The 17,558-nt window shown below is 47.0% G+C and overlaps 1 protein-coding gene across 1 annotated transcript in view; it reads left to right on the top strand.

Annotated features, from left to right (window-relative positions):
• Greb1 (growth regulating estrogen receptor binding 1) overlaps positions 1 to 17,558 on the top strand; it is a 128,823-nt gene that overhangs the window by 106,187 nt on the left and 5,078 nt on the right. The window contains exons 24-31 of the mRNA XM_057785741.1: positions 1,239 to 1,341; positions 3,085 to 3,243; positions 4,617 to 4,759; positions 8,471 to 8,632; positions 10,846 to 11,050; positions 11,746 to 11,920; positions 12,857 to 13,075; positions 15,574 to 15,709. Of these exons, the coding sequence (XP_057641724.1) occupies positions 1,239 to 1,341; positions 3,085 to 3,243; positions 4,617 to 4,759; positions 8,471 to 8,632; positions 10,846 to 11,050; positions 11,746 to 11,920; positions 12,857 to 13,075; positions 15,574 to 15,709 (1,302 nt within the window). The remainder of the gene's footprint in view (positions 1 to 1,238; positions 1,342 to 3,084; positions 3,244 to 4,616; positions 4,760 to 8,470; positions 8,633 to 10,845; positions 11,051 to 11,745; positions 11,921 to 12,856; positions 13,076 to 15,573; positions 15,710 to 17,558) is intronic.

Here is a 17,558-nt window from a genome sequence, read left to right as displayed (position 1 = left end):
TACCATGTACTGTCATTCCACTAGCAAGCTCATCTCCAGGAATCCACCCTGAGAAATGTAAATGCACAAAATGCATGTAAGCTCACTCGTGGTAATATTGTTTATAGTGATGAGAAATGACCCAGAATGAAAGTCCCCTGGCTAACTGTTTAGCTGACTACACACATATGGGGATAAACATATCCTAGAATTCAGCCACAAACATTTTAAGAGGTCTCTTCGTTTCGACATTGAGATTTCTTTAAGAATCCTAACTTGTGAATAGCATGCCCCCCACATAATGTCATATTAATTAGCAAAGAAATCATTGTATGTGTGAGTATGTCTTGAGGGATCTTGGGAAGGCTAGCTCCTAACACACTGTCTTTAGCCGGGAGGCAGCATCAGTGGCGGTCTACTTCTCAATCTGTATTTTTTCTCTCATTGTCTAAAATGACTATACATTACTTTTTCTAATTAAAAAAATCATAAAAGTGGAGTTGGAGTGGTGGATCTCTTGGCATTGTCATACAAGCATAAGGACCTGAGCTCAGTGCCCCAGCACCCACATAAAAATATCCAAGCATGGGGTTTCCTACTTGTAATCACAGTACTGGGGAGATGGAGACAGGAGGGTGCCTGGGCCAGCATCGCTCAATTAGCAAGTTCTAGGTCAATGAAGAGACTCTACATCAAAAAACAAGGTGGATGGGGGATGAAGAGTGGCACCCAAGGTTGATCTCTGGCTTTTACATGCGCGCACACACACACACACACACACACACACACACACACACATACAAATGCATACATTAACACACATAAAAAGTAGAGAAAGGAACAGGTTTTCTAAGAGCCCCCACATGTCTGCACCCACACAAAGCTGGATCTTACAGCTGTAGCGCTTTTACTCATTTAATAGATGAGAAACAGGGTACTGGATTATTAATAAAATAAGCGCATTGCAATGTGTCCATTGATCATTGGTCCTTTTTCAGTAATTTTATTTTAAATTTGTGTGTGTATGCTCATGTATGTGTATATATTCATGTATGTATGTGCTCATGCTTGTGAGTATATGTGTGTGTATGTTCATGTATATGCACGCATGTGTGTGTATGTATTCATTCATGTGTGTGTATGCTTGTGCTTGCTTGTGTGAGTATGGGTATGTTTGTGTGTGTGTATGTTCATGTATATGCTTGTGTGAGTGCACACATCCTTCCTGCCCCTGGGCTCTGATTCCAGTGTCTTCACAGATAGGGAAGACGGGTGCCTACCTGCAGTTCCTCAGTATCTTGTCCAGGATGCTGATTCGACTGACAGAAGTGGATGTTTACGATGAAGAAGAGATCAATACCAGTGAGTTGTGTTTTGTGAGCCCTGGGCTCGGGCAAGTACTCACCAACCGTTGTCAGTGGCCTGGTGACTCTATCTCTCCCTTTCAGGATGGGCTCTCAGGTTCACAGTTTGACTCGTCCCAAGGGCCTTTTCTTTCTTGTTGTCTGTTTTCCTCAAAGATACAGTCAAGAACTTCATAGAGGCCGGGCGGTGGTGGCGCACGCCTTTAATCCCAGCACTTGGGAGGCAGAGGCAGGCGGATCTCTGTGAGTTTGAGACCAGCCTGGTCTACAAGAGCTGGTTCCAGGACAGGCTCCGAAAAAACCACAGAGAAACCCTGTCTCGAAAAACCAAAGGGAAAAAAAAAAAGAACTTCATAGAAATAGAGTTGCTAACACGAAAGCAATTCATGCCTGTTGAGTTCTTTCTGTGTGTCAAGCACTGTGATAGATACCATCCTCATTTGCTCTTCAGTACAGCCCTGTGAGCTGGGATATCAGCCTCTCACGTGGGAAGCCCAGCTGGACAGAAGGAGGTGTCTGGGTTTGCTGTTTTGAGTAAGGCACGCGTCTCTCTGCACATGCCCTGTGCTAACTGTAAGGCCTACTCTGTTTCCTCCTCACCTCCTGCCCAGCAGTTCATGGTCTTGGCCTGGTGAGTGAATCTATGTCCTTGTGTAAGGGGAACTGACCGCCATGCAGAGGTCACCAGCTACCCACTTTGCCATCAGAGCAACTCCTGCGAGCACTTTCTGAGGTTGAACTTGATCAAGAGAAGCTTTGAACCCAGGACTCCCATCCAGCCCTGTGCTGTTCCGTGGCCTTGTGGTTTCTGTGGTTTCCTCACAGCAGGAGCTTGAATCTCTGTCATCTTGCTTTCTTGGATAGATCAGTGATAAAGACAGCATTTTAATGCACTTTGTCAAATCTGAAAGGCCAAATCCTAACTATTCTATTGGTTCAGGTTTTTTTTATTTTTTTTCTCGTAAAGCAGGAATACCTTCTGTATCACAGAGTATGAAATTCCTATTAAAGCTCTCGTAAGTTCTGCTCTCCTTCCTCCTTGAATACATATCCACTGCCCGGATATAGGCTATAGACTTAAATAAGCATCTATAACTTTCTCTATATTATATATTGACCATCATACGTGATATCAATATATCATGAAATTGGAGTTGGGTCCACTAGACTTTTTGACTGGCTGTTTAGGCAGCGAAACTTGATGAGCAACAGAAGGCTATACGTAGCTTAGTGTCAGAGGCTGCTGGCAAGTATAAGATGTGATTTATGCTGCTGTGTCACCGACCTCTGCAGTACTCTTTAGTGTGAAGTGACAGCAGCTGAGTTACTATGGCTGGGGTGACTTAGATGATATAATAAGGAAGAAACCTACACAGGCACCACAAGGACAAAGAGCTGGGGCTGTGCATGAAGTAGGTGTTGATAGAAGGCAGCGTGAGCTCAGAGCTCAGGACTCTGGAGGGTTGAAAGCCAGTACGCAAGGGCAGAGAGCAGACCTGTGTCTACAGGACACAGAGTGAAGGCTGTTCACTTGGGTGGGGACAGATCTCAGTGCATGACCTCGTTCTGTTTGAGCCAACCTGAAGTACGACTATGTCAGCAGCTTTCTAGATACAGTAGGGATCCCCAGGAAGCCATAGATGAATGATGATTCAGCTCCATGCACCATCCTTGGGCACAGTTGAAGAGCACATCCTCACATCTGGTTTTTCATGCATCCATTTTTCCACCAATCCCATAGGCCTCCCGGAGGAATCAGATTGGCATTACCTCCAGCTCACTGACCCTTGGCCAGACCTGGAACTCTTAAAGAAGATGCCTTTTGATTACATCATTCATGACCCGAAGTATGAAGATGCCAGTCTGATTTGTTCACATCACCAGAGCATCAAGAGTGAAGGTCAGGGACTGGGGAGAAAGCTCATTCCATAACGTGCTTGCTGTCCACACATGAAGACCTGAGCTCACATTCCTCAGCATCCATGTAAAAAGATGAGCATAGGAATACACATCTGTAGGTGGGGGAATCAGTAGAGACAGGTGGATCTCACGGGCTTGCTGACCAGCCAGTATAGCCAATCGGTGATCTCCAGAGTCTGTCAAGAACTTATCTCAAAAAAAAAAAAAAAAAAAAAGAGCTCTTGAGGAAGATATCTGGTCAACCTCTAGTTTCCAAATGTACCTATGTGGGCATGTGGATACATAGGTCTCTCTCTCTCTCTCTTTCACACACACACACACACACACACACACACACACACACACACTCATGCACATGCAGGAGGGCAGACTTGGCCAGTGAAGTAAGATGTCTTACTTCACTCTTGCCCAAAGTACATAGGCTCAATTGCTTCTTATGTATTAGTAAATGTCAGCTGGGTTGATATGCATCCTGTTAGGGATGCTCTTTGGTAGTAACTGAGTGATTTTCCAGAACCTGGGTTAGCACTGAGACTGCCCATTGCCAGTAGAACGAAAGAAGTACCACAAAACCCATGAGACCCCCATAGACTTATGGTCAGGATCTGTTGAAAGCTTGGTTAATGGAAGGTAAAAGATGATAATTTCTATTTATGAATTTGTCACCAAATGGGTGCATATGTTCCTCTGTCCTCAGCCTCTTTTTTTTCCTCCCCAGGGATGCTGACTTCTATGTTCTGTGAGGGCAGCCTCAATCAACCCTGTTGGGAGTGACCTGTGGGATTATTAGTGTAGCCTGAAAAAATTTGATAAATGTCATGTTAGGGAAAACAGTTTACCTATAACGTGGGTGTGGTAGTGTGCATCTGTAATCCTAGCACGTTGTAGACTGGGGCAGGACGATCAAGAGTTGGGGGTTAGCCTGGCTTACATAGTGAGACCTTGTCTCCAAGGAGATAAAAGGTACTTGCTGGCCTCACTCCCTGTCACTGACAGGAGGGGTGGGGGTGTCCCTTCCTATAGATAGCCCTAATGAAGGACCAATGTTACAGTCTTCTACCAGGTTCCTTGAAGAAACTGGGGACCACACATGCTGTTAATTTATTTCCTAGTCATGGAAACCTTCCTTCAAAGTGTTTATGAAGCGTTTTTAGGTCCACAAGTATGATGCCATGCAGTCTGAGTTCTCCTGTATTAGTACCCCATTGAGATGCTGACCTCCTGTGACCAGGGCCTAGGGACACGAGAAACAGGGCTACTTATTGTGACCAGTGCATTCATTTGAGTTTGGCATTCAGGGGTGAGGTGTTTGCTCTGGGCTGAGACTGCTTAACTCCAGGAATATCTTTGCAGACAGAGGGACTTCCCGGAAGCCGGAGGACCTGTATGTGCGGCGTCAGACAGCACGTATGAGACTATCCAAGTATGCAGCATACAACACATACCACCACTGTGAACAGTGCCACCAGTACATGGGCTTCCACCCCCACTACCAGGTAGGCTTCAGGCATTGGCTGGCTCTCTGGCTGCTCCCAGCAGCTCCTGCTGGTGCCACATCACAGCCCATGTGTCTATTTCCCTGTGGCCCCTTGATAATGTTCTAGGGTGGGAGAAGAGAGTTTCAGAAGCCCTTGCTTCATGGGTTGCATGCCTGCCAGGCGGCCCTCATAGGTCATGACATATTGTTGACTCTACAAAACAGTCCCTGTGGTCATCCAGATATTAGTAGCTAAGACTAAGGGTGTCATTCCTATCAAGCTCTAGAGAATCCAAAAGTTACTTCAATGCTAGGGACACTCGCTGAGCGCTTACTAGAAGGACCTGAGAATGCAGATGCAAATCAACCTTGTTTCCATCCTTAGGGTTCATGATTTGAAAGGGAGATGAGCAAGATTTCAGAACAGCATGAGGCAGGAAGGAGAATGATATGGTTGTGGCACAGAAATCAGATAGATACGGAAGGGGTCTGAATTATTGGGCACCTACTGTATGCCAGCCACTTACTCATCTCTCTCTTATGTACCAGCTCTTCCTGTTATGAATGAAGAGATGAATTAAAACTCCCTGGCCATGGCTCTGGCTGTCTCAGGCTGACTGATTATCAGGGCACCGTGTTACAAACTACACCTGTAGTTCATTCAGGGTTCCCCGGCTGGAAAAGCATTCTATTTTGGCTCTTGGTGGATTCCCACCGGAGCCTTGTCATCGTCGGTTTACAAATGAGCATCGGTTGAGCATCCCTCATCGGACATCTGAAGTCATCACTAACTCGATGCTCAACACAGATTTCAGAGCCTTTGGGATTTGAGACTGTGAATGCCCAGCTAGAAAAGTCCTTAGAAATGTCACAAGGTCTGAAAAAAAAATCCTAAATCTGTAGGATCCTTGGAGTCAAACATTTCAGATCCGGGATTATTGACCTTTGCAATTCAGGTGGGGTAGAGAAAGGACTTTTGAAGGGCCGGTAGGAATTTGCTGAGGAGCCAAAGCCAGCGAAAGGAATAGCATGTCCCAAAGAGGGAGTGCAGAGTCTGGGGATGAGAACTGATCTCAGTTGGCTGTGGCCAGAACACAGAATGGAAGATGTGGGTGTCCTGAAGAGGCAGCCAGGAGGGTGGGTGGAGAGAGGGTCTCAGGAGGCCCTGGGCACCCAGAAGCAGGTGGGCTTCTTCAGAGAACTCGGTAGGACAGCTTGCAGTGTAGATGGGCTCCCCCAGCTTCCTGGTCTTTGCAGAGGACCCGAACTGGCTATTAATAAACACGTAGATTCTAGTATTTTAGATTTAAGAGTTTCATCTTAATTCAGACCCAAGCAGGGAGGCAGGAGGACATGGAGGGCTGGAGCAGACAGGAACCAGGCACACCTGCTCATGACAGGGAACTGAAGGCTGTGGTCCTGCTGGAAATGCCCAAGACAAGGACTTGATTGCCCTTTGTTTTGTTTATGAAGGGAAATGGCATCCAGTGACTTTAATATAGACTGGCCTTTGGCTTGTCCGTCCCAGGCATAGCAGCTGCTTTTTTTTTTAGCACTTTTCTATAGATGACATTAGAAAGTATTTTTAACCAGATCAAAATAGTAACACTACTCCTGCCCCATAAGTGAAGGCCAATTTCTCAACCCTGAACATGGGGTTTTTGTTTCAAGAATTCAAAACAAAACAAAAAAATGTGAGCTATTTCCTTTTTGTTTTTTTTTTTAAAATAAGTCCCAACATATCACTGGATTTTATTTTATGTTTTTTCACCACCAGGATATAGTTTATTGGGACAGAAGGGTTTATATTTTCTTTACATTGACTGCTGTAGCATCTATTAGATGCTAAACTGTTGAAGGCATTCAAAATTGTAACCATTTATTCCAAAACTATGCTCTAAACTTGTTATCTAACATGTTTCCAACTTAATATATTGGGAATTTTCCTACCTAAATATGTTATAGTCTCCCAGACAACAAATGTCTACATTTCTCTAAATGTAGAAAATTCACAAAAATGACAAAATATAAAACCAATTTCTCCATGTTTGTGTGCTCATTGACAACTAGAATATCCCATGCCTGTGGCAAAACTGTTTTCTTGACTTTTAAAATGGGATGTACTGGAAAGGACTCATGAGCTGTAAGCACTACTCAGAACATTAGCTTACAACAGTGGACTGTTGCTCTATACAGGAGAAACGGTGTTTCTCCTTCTCTTCATTAGTGGAAGCCCAGAGCACATGAGGCAGGAAGCAGAAACACCTGGGTTTAGGTGGTGGGGATGCTCTGGGCCTGTGTTCATGAGGCACACAGATCTGGGGATAGTCAAATAAGAGCATGCTTGGGGCAAGGGGACCTGGATCCTGTCTGGTGAGGGATGCAAGAGCACCAGCCAGCTGCTGGCATCTGATTCCGGCCCCAAAAGCATCTCTGCTCCTCCTCTCCTTTTGCCTCCCTAGAGTCCTCTTTTATTATTATTTTAAATTCATCTTCTCATGACTACCTTTACTGCCTAGTCCCACAGGTCTAATCCCCTTGCTTTCCAGAAGGCTCTATGGCTCTGTCAGAGCCCTAGCGGGAACAGAAGAAAGCGTGTGCTGGTGTGGCGGCTGCTACCTCCCTTGCAGCTCCTGTGTAGCTCAGATGAGGGCAGGAAAGGCAGAGCTCAGCAGGATCCAAGAGGCTGCCCAGTTAAGAACAGAGCTAGGGCTAGGGGTCATTCCTGGAAAGGAGGACATACAAACAGTGTGTGTAGGAGGAAAGTGAGGTTAGCCTAAGGGACGGGATTGAACCTGCGACCTCTGGATCCATACAGACCTTTGTGTCCATAGTAACCATGCCTCCTAGGAATGCCATCCTCCCCAGGATTGTTAGTGACAAACCAAAGGGGACCAAATGGCACCTAACACAAGGCTGAGTGTATTACGACATTCAAGGTTGTGTGGCTATTATTGTTCCGCTGTATACCAGCTCTCATGACACCTACAACAGAAAATGCCCTCTTAGAATGAAAACTAAAAACTGGGCTTCATAGTACAGGCTTATTATCCTAGTGATGGAAGTGACCAAGGCAGGAAAATCACAAGTTCAAGGCCTACCAGGACAACTTAGACACTAACTCAAAACGCTGAAGATGGCTTAGGGCTGTAATTTAGTGGTATTTGTCTAATAGATGTGAGACCTAGGTTTAATACACAATAGTTTAAAAGAAGGATCTGGGGTACACTGACCAGTCAGCTTGTTAACTTTGCAAATTCCAGGCCAATGAAAGAGCTTGTCTCAAAAATAAGTGTAGACAGTACTGGAAGAAAGACACCCAAGACTGTCCTATGGTCTCACATGTGTGTGTGCACATGCATGTGTATACACCCCCCCACACACACACACACCATGAGATCTTCATGAATGATTTATTTTCTGACCCAGAATGGCCTCTAGGTCAAATCTCAGGGCAGAAAGGCTTAGTAATAGAAGCTACAGGACTGGGTAAGCACGATTGGGATTCAGGATGAAGCTAGCTCCGGCCCTGTGAGGGTGGCCTTGGTTGTGCTCACCCAACAGCCAGATCTGAGCACCTATGCTCTCTTCTGTGATGCTCTCACACTGTCGGGCAGGGGTGGGTGTGAGCTGGGTGTCATCATGGCCAGGCTGGGCCTGGGTTCTTTGGGGACGTAAGTCGGACGTCGGACTCTGATGATAAGCTCTGTCCTTTCCCCTCACATCTCAGCTCTATGAGTCCACCCTGCACGCCTTTGCCTTCTCTTACTCCATGCTAGGAGAGGAGATCCAACTCCACTTCATCATCCCCAAGTCCAAGGAGCACCACTTTGTGTTCAGCCAACCTGGAGGTCAACTGGAGAGCATGCGTTTGCCCCTCGTCACAGACAAGGTACTGGCTTGGAGATCCAGTGGGAGTTGGGGGTGTAGACACATAGGTGCCCGGCCAGTCAAGGGTGTTTGGAGCAGGTTATACAAACACTATGTTGACTGAACCTAGGGGACGCTGGTGAAGATGTGGGCTTGGAAGTCACTTACACTCGAGCCTTGCTGTAGTACTTGCTAATTATGCCAGTTGACCCTTAACAGTGCTGAGCCCCACTTTCCTTACTTGCAAGGGTGGACAGTAACAATTCATTTTAAAAAGCTTTCTGATGGGCTGGAGATGGGGCCCAGTTGTTAGAGTTCTTGCCTAACACACACAAAGCCCTGGATTCCCCAGTACTGCACGAACTGGGTGTGGTGACTTGTTCTGTGATCCTGACACTGGGGAAGTAGAGGCAGGAAGATCAATATTTCAAGGCTGTGTAGGCATTCAAGTCCAGCCTGGGCTATATGAGATCTCATGTCAGAAACAGCCACAGCGTTTGCTGTAAGCATCACTTAGAATAATCAACACGAGGTGACTGCAGCACCTGGAACACACCATGCGCTGGTGAGATGTTCACCCCCCCACTACCACCACCACTTGTTAATGTTCTGTCATGGAACGTTTGGCTAGGCTGAGGTAGGAGAAATAGGAGAAAGATCCCAAGACTCCTTTAGGTCCTGTCCCTAATGTCCACAAAGACTAACTCGTAGTCTGTGTGTTTTCTGTCTTGTCTTCTGTCTACATGTCATTTGGGGGAGACTGTTCCCCAGTATCTCACCGTTTCTTCCCTTGTCCTCACCATCTCTCCCCTTATAGATGACCCGTATAGTGTTCCTTACTTCCCATGTCTACCTGACAGCCTCAGGGTTGACTGGATGTCATTTACCAGCCCTCATCAGCAGACAGGAGTGGAGGACATTGCTCCTCCTCCTTGGGAGCACCAGCTGTCAGTCAAGCTGGACTCGACCTTGGGGACCTAGCAGTCTGTTGACAATGAAGCAGATCTCTGTACAGCACCAGAGAGGTCTTGGTTACTTAGATGCCTGGGGACCCTGGAATCTGGTGTTGTCGTGGCCCTTTTGTAGGTGTACCAGGAGAGGTTGTTCATACTCAGTTCACTTTCCCATCCTCCCAGTCATAGCCCACAAGCATCAATCGTGTATGTAGTGGGTGCTTTGTGGAATTCATAGGCAACACAAGCCCCTGCTCAGTCAGAGGTTCTCATCAAGCAAAGAACCAAAGGAAGAGTTATTGGCGTGAGACATTACCACTTGCAAATACTGATATCTAGGCTGTGTAGGATGTCCATGACCACAGTGAAGGGAGTGATTGGACATACAGGAATAGCACCTGCCAAGACCAGATTCCAGTATGTGAGAGCGATGGATTTGTGTAGATGGAAGTTTCTGTCCCACCCAGTCCACAGCCGTTCAGTCTCAAAGAAACACACAGAGGCTTATATTAATTATTATAAACTGTTTGGCCTATTAGCTCAGGCTTATTACTAACTAGCTCTTTCAACTTTAATTAACCCATAATTCTTGTCTATGTTTAGCCACATGGCTTGGTACCTTTTCTCAGTGAGGCATTCGCATCTTGCTCCCTCTACATCTGCCTTTCCTCTTCCCTGAATTCTCTTTGTCCAGTTGCCCTGCCTATACTTCCTGCCTGGCTACTGGCCAATCAGTATTTTATCAAACTGTTATGAGTGAACAAATCTTTACAGTGTACAAGAGCATTATTTCCCAGATTCCAGTAAGAGACGGTGATGGATTTGGTTAGTTGGTGGATGCCGATTAGGTTATTGCATAACACCCAGGCTTCTCATTCCAAGGCCTGATGATAAGTGGCACTTTGATGGATGCTTGCTCTGAATTTGATCAAGCTCACTCTTGTGTCTGGGTTAGCTGTCATTGGCTTATAGTAGTCAGCTGGAGGACATGTGTCTAGAGCGGCCTCACAGAGCTCTGCTTCTCTGCCTTGTAAAGCCCCGAGCACCAGCAGGCTAGCCCAGACTTAATTGTGGGCACATTCCGAAAGGGTGCACTCTGCAAGGCCATGCTCTGAAGGGGGACAGCATCATTTCCCCCACATCTTACTGGCTATGGCTAATCAAAGTGCTCTCTCTGAGATCAGAAATGATGGTATCTTTCCATGGAAGATATGAGACGGGGCAAAGAGTCCTTATGCCTGCATTTATGCATGCCCTCCCTCACTATCCCACTACTTTGCAGAACCACGAACACATCAAGAGCCCAACCTTCACCCCGACAACGGGCCGCCATGAGCATGGACTCTTTAATCTGTACCATGCGATGGATGGGGCCAACCATCTGCACGTGCTGGTGGTCAAGGAGTACGAAATGGCCATTTATAAGAAATACTGGCCCAACCATATCATGCTTGTACTCCCAAGCATCTTCAACAGCGCCGGAGTTGGTAGGTGACTTTGACATATATGACCAGGTATGCTTTTTGTGAATGAAGACTCGGGAGAATGTTTTACAGAAGGAAAGTACTGAACGGTTGACATTACATTCTTTGCTTGTGGAATGGAAAAAGCTGCTCTGATGTGTTTGATTGTGTGTGTGTACTTGCTGTGCTAGTGAATGTGCACGTGTGTGTGCAACCTTGGTGTCACTTCCCCAAAGGAGTCCACTTTGGTTTCAAAAACTAGGTCTCTTGTTGCCTAGAGCGCAATGGTTTGACAAAGTTGGGTAGATGTGTGAACCCCAGATATTCGTTGGTCTCTGTCTTCCCAGTGCTGGGATTATACACACAGACCACTATACCCAGCTTTATAAAATTCATGGATCCTGGGGCTCAAAAACAGGTCTTTGTGCTTGCAAGACAAATTCTTTACCAACTGAGATATCTCCTAGCCCGTGTTAGGATTTTCTTATAAATAACCCTTAAACAATTGTTTGGTTATTTATTCAACTTATTTTCTCAGCTGTTAAAAAAAAAAGAATACATGTATGTATAAACTACAGAGGGGTCTTTCCTTGCTGGTGGTCAGTGGTCATTGGAAGGGGGATATGTAGTATTGGTTCTGGTGGGTCTGGTGTGGGCTCTCTGTCTTGGCCGTGAGGATGCAAGGTTGAACATTGAGTCAGGTCACTTGGCCACCACAGGGGCTGCCCACTTCCTGATCAAAGAGCTGTGCTACCACAACCTAGAGCTGGAGAGGAACCGGCAGGAGGAGCTGGGGGTCAAGCCCCAGGACATCTGGCCATTCATCGTCATTTCCGATGATTCCTGTGTGATGTGGAACGTGGCCGACGTGGACTGTGCGGGAGAACGGAGCAGGTGAGGTGCTCTGGGCGTACTCTTCCCTTCATCCAGAGAACCACGCCGGACAGCGACGGGCAGTGCCCTCTCAGCCTGGAGGACCATAGTGTGCCTCTCGTGACAGAAAGCCAGGGTTGTGGATGTAGCAAAAGTGGACCCATTGTCCAAGTCCTGATTCTTTCAATTTAAAAAAAAATCATTAATGAGATACATGATACAGAATGCAAGGGCTGGGAAGGTGGCTCTGCAGTGAGGAATACTTGGCTGCAGAATCGTGAGGATGGAATTCAGATCCTAGAACCCACGTAACAAGACACATTTAGCAAATGTCTTTAACTCCTCCTCTAAAGGCTCATATGCCTCCACGTATGCACATGTATATGCACCCAAACACACACATACATATATGCACGTGTACATAAAATCTTTAAAAATGAAAATGACATATATACTTAGTGTGATACATACATACATACAAAATCAAAGTATAATATGTATACAATCTTTTTCACATGTCAAACATACCCAGTTAGCTGACCCCCTCCCCCTGCCATCAATAAATGGACATTGCTAGTCTCCCAAGATGCTCCTTGTGTTGTGCTCTAGCCCTGATCCTCTCAGAACCCTTTACTCTTGGCATTAATTTCTGCTTGTGTCTTTCGACATGCAGCTAAAACTTTGGGGATTCTAGGTTTCTCATTTTGAAGGGTATCAATCTTTAGGTTAGCGTTCATTGTAGAGATGGACCACACCATTGTCTGTATGTAGGCTCCATACGTGGGACATGATTATATTCTGCACCTCAAAGTCAGAATAAATATGAAGTACGTTCCAGGATACCGTCTGACTTGTGATTGGATGGCTCTGGGTTCTGTCCGTATCAGACCTGTCCAGCACACACCAGGCAGTTAGGAAGCCATGCTCTAGCTGACTTGGCATCTCTCCTCCAAACAGGGAGTTTTCCTGGTCTGAGAGGAATGTCTCTCTGAAGTACGTCATGCAGCACATTGAGGCCTCCCCCAACATCACACACTATGCCCTGATCGGCATGCGGAAGTGGACCAGCAAGACAAGGGGCCGCGAGGTGCAGGAGCCTTTCTCCCGATGCCACGTGCACGACTTCATCATCCTCAATGTGGATTTGACCCAGAATGTGCAGTACAACCAGAACCGGTGAGCACGGGGTTCTGGGGCGGGGGCTGACCTCAGTACCTGTAGCCCTGAGCCCTGTACAGGATGCAGATTCTCCTCTGTTCTACCTGCGCTGCACTGTTGCTGTGGCCAAAAACAATGTAACAGAAGCAACTTGAGGGATGAAAGGCTTATTTGATGGGGAATTTGACAGTTAAGTCCAGCGGGAGGGGAAGGCATGGTGGCAGGGGTGTGAGGCAGCCAGTCACATCTCCACTGTCAGGACACACAGAGAGATGAGTAAAGATGCTCAGCTCCCTTTCTCCTTTGAACATAGTATGGTACCCCAGCCCACGAATGGTGCTGCCCACATACAGGGTGGATCCTCCCATCCCAATGAACCCACTCTAGAAATTCCCCCAGAGATACACCTATGTTGATTCTAAAGCCTGTCAGATTGACAGTCAGGATTACTCCCCACAGCCGCTGAAGCAGCGACTCTGCCCACAGCACTGGGGGTCCTTGTGTGCCGTATAATTGTCCTGAATTCTGACGGAGTCATTCAACTCCATCCCTTCATAGATGCTTTCCCTAGTGAGTTACCTTGTGCTGGGTGTTCCCTTCCCTTAGGCTTCCTCGACAAATAAGTCTCTATTTTAGTCATATTACCCTCTGTCTTAGTCACTGTTCTGGTGCTGTGAAGAGACACCATGGCCACAGCCACTCTCTTAAAAGAAAACGTTTCATTGGGGCTGGCTTACAGTTTCAGAGGTGTGGTCCATTATCAACATGGCAGTCCAAGGCAGCATGCGGGCTGACCTGGCGCTGGAGGGGTCATTGGGAGTTCTACATCTAGATCCTCAGGCAGGAGAGAGAGAGAGAGAGAGAGAGAGACAGAGAGAGAGAAACAGAGAGAGAGAGAGAGAGAGAGAGAGAGAGAAAGGCCTGGTTTGAACATTTGAAACCCTAAAGCCTACGCTCCAGTGACACACTTCCTCCAACAAGGCCACACCCACTCCAACAAGACCACACCTCCTAATCCCTCTCAGGTAGTGCTACTCCCTAGTGACCAAGCATTCAAATCCATGAGCCTACCACACCGTCAAAGAAAACTGTAGAGTGATTTGAATGACTTGCTTTCCAACCACAGAAGTCTGTTGACTGCGCATCCTGTATGCCAGGCAGTGGGCCACTTCGGGATGTGAGGTTGGAAGCTAGATTGGCTTCCTGCTGGAGCCCAGAGTCACCCATTTACTTGCCCTGCAGAACAGGCAATGATTTCTCTCTGAACCTGTTTGCCTCAGCTTTAAAAGAATACCCAATATTTTTTATACTCTGGGCTGTGGCTGTTTCTTTTTTTAACAGTTTAGTGGAGGCCCTGGGAACGTAGCTTGCCTAGCACATTTGAAGGCCTGGACTTGGTCCCCAGCAGCACATAAATTATATACAACCCTAGCCCTTGGGAGGTGAAGGCAGGAGGACCAGAAGTTTGAGGTCATCCTTGGTGCATAGTAAATTCAAAGTTAGCCTGGGCTTCATGAGACCCTGTCTCAAAGAACAACAAACAAATCAACGTACAGTGGAATTGCATCTGTGTGGTGCAATTCCTCATGGTGTCTGCACTCACATCCAAGTCCTTGTGTATCTGGTGTTCCCAGCACACGCAGCCTTTCTGGGTCCAGTGCTGCTATTCCTTGCCCTCCACTTTGCCTCTCATTCCCCACCAGAATGAGACTTTGAGGCAGGAGTCAGGTCCAGTTCCTCCTCATGGCAGTGTAGGGGGTGCAGGGACAAGTTCATTTTCCTTGCTGGGAAGAATCGAAAGGTGGTAAAGCACCATCCTTGGGAATCCTGGAGAATCCTGAGCACCATTATATAATACTGAGGAAATCAGTGCTCCCTCCTTGCGGTTCTTAGTCTCATTCATACAGAGTGTTTAGGAGCAGATGCAAGCGGAGGCTCAGGGACAGTGACCAGACTTGAATGCTTGAGGCCAGGCGAGCTGTAAAACTCAGAGGATGGAGAAGAGCTGGTGTGAAGACTGCCACCTCGAGGCAGGCAGTCGCGCTGCAGGCAGCAAAGAGCCAAAGGGTGTGTTAGGTAGTTTAAAAGTGTGTGTGCACGCGCACACACACACACACACACACACACACATACACATACACACACACACAGAGCATACTTAGGCCCTGGCCTGACCAACATCCAAAAGAGAAGAACAGAAGCAAGAAGAATAGTTTTGTCTTTCTGAAACATGAAAAAAGCAGGCAGACCCAGCTGAACCTCACAGTAGCTCACAGGGACTGAATTAGGGGCCTGGAATTCTGAGAGGGAGAAGAACATTTTCTCAACGTGAACCCACCTTCCTTGGGGTGGTCCCCTCAGCAGATCAGAACACCCCTCTCCCCCATTAACTCTAAAGGGAGGAGACAAGGGTATGTCTCTGACTTGCGGGTTTAACATTTGTAGCCCCCTAATGAGTATCTGGGGGCCCGGGAAATGTGCCCAGTCAGACCCACTCCTCCTTTGACTCCATGCAGGTTTACGTGTGATGATGTAGATTTCAACCTTCGCGTGCACAGTGCAGGCCTCCTGCTCTGCCGGTTCAACCGCTTCAGCGTCATGAAGAAGCAGATCGCAGTGGGCGGGCACAGGTCCTTCCATATCACATCCAAGGTGAGCGTGGTAGCACTGACAGTAGGTGCTCAGGCCACACCCAGGTGGCCCTGGTATCAAAGCTGAAAGCGGGAGCCTGGGGATGGAGGGTGGTGCCTCGTCTTTTAAGGGAGTCAGAGGATTGGACACTTGGTGCCAAGCCTTGGGGACTAATCTCTACTCTTTGACATTAAATGACACCCAGGGAATTGCTGCTTAGTGCAAGATCACCAAGCAAACCATTCTTGTGCACTCCTTCGCTCCCCATCCAGGCAGGGTACAGGGTTCTAGGTTTTTCTTCACACCATCGGGTAGCACTTGGCTAAAGAACTGTTGGCGTCATACACAAGGCTAGCCAGCTTCGTGGCCATGTTTGTCTGCCCATGAGCCGGGGTCTAGTGGGACAGATGTCACTCTACTCCAGCTGTCCTAACTGAGCAGACCCATCCATTTAAGAAAAAGCAAATCAGATATCCTCCAGAAAGCCAGATAGACTGGCCAACCCCTGCCTGATGGTCCCTCTGATTCTTGTTTACGTCTTGGATCTTGTCCTGATGTGTGACATCAGGATGTCCTTTCCTGGTGTCTGTCTTTTCCTAGTCTCCACCAGCTCCTTGCAGAGTGACCTAACCTGAGCTGGAGCACTCCTGGATCCCACACCGGTTCCACACAGCCAGCCCACTGGCAGGGCCAAAGCTTTCTTAGTGAACCAAAGCCCGGCTCAGAGTAGCAGGCCTTTCAACTATGAGGCCTGCTCAACCCGAACTTGAGAACCAATGACTAAGCCACCGTGATGTTTTAAAAAATGGAGTGTTGAACATGTTTGATGTGGGGACCACCAAGATCTTCCTACCAAAGATCCTGATGTGCCTTTTAATTCACTTTTATGTCCCCATTGTAATTTTTAAGTTCTTGGGTTGAATTTTCTTTTTCGCACGTGTATATGTGTGTGTGTGTGTGTGTGTGTGTGGTGTATGTATGTGCGTGTGTGTGTGAGTGTGTTTGTGTGTGGTATATGTATGTGTGTGTATGTGCGCGCACATGTGTGTGTGAGTGTGGTGTGTGTTTGTGTGTGTGTGGTGTGTGTGTGGTGTATGTATGTGCGTGTGTGTGTATGAGTGTGTATGAGTGTGTTTGTGTGTGGTGTATGTATGTGTGTGTGTATGCACAGTGCACATACACAGGTCAGAAGACAAACGTGAAGTTGGTTCTCTCCTTCGCTCACGCAATCTTAGGGATAAAACTCAAGTCAGACTTGGCGAGCGCCCTTGCTCACTGACCCAGCCCTAGTGCTTATTTGCTTTTTTAAGATTTTTATCCCAGCTTGAACATAATCTTATTTGCACTTTGGTTAAATATAATTTTTTTAAACTTTTCATGTGAGCGAAATCACTCATTTCTATTTATTTTGTTAGATATAAACCAGCATTTGGTCGTCGGTCCCTTTTCCTGCAGACATGTGGGCTTGCAGCTGTGGAGGAGACAGACTTAGGGCAGCCCCCCACTGTTAGTAGCACCATGGAGCCGCAGGAAATGTTGCAGGGTGACCCAGTGTAACAGCTGGGTGGCGAGGAGTCCATGGATGCCCCCCAGGAGGAAGCCTCAAGAACCAGGAAGAGTGGCAGGAAATAGATGGCAACTTCTAGACTTTGCTGTTAAGACTGATAAGAAGCCAAAGTCCTGAGAACTATACAGTCGAACTTAGCTCAGATAACAACCCCGTTTCCATGACACCAGTTCACTAGATTAGCTAGATTTATGTCCTCAAAGGGAGAATGACTATTGGAAAAGCTTAAGGGAAAAAGATTTCTTTTGGCTTCCAGGTGGATTTTGGTCCACCAAAGTGGGGGTGGGTGGCAGGCAGAGTGGA

The sequence above is a fragment of the Chionomys nivalis genome, chromosome 1 (assembly GCF_950005125.1).
Source record: "Chionomys nivalis chromosome 1, mChiNiv1.1, whole genome shotgun sequence".
NCBI classification, from domain to species: domain Eukaryota; kingdom Metazoa; phylum Chordata; class Mammalia; order Rodentia; family Cricetidae; genus Chionomys; species Chionomys nivalis.
Note: the sequence above shows the minus strand (reverse complement) of the source record. Positions and strands in the feature narration are given on the sequence as shown.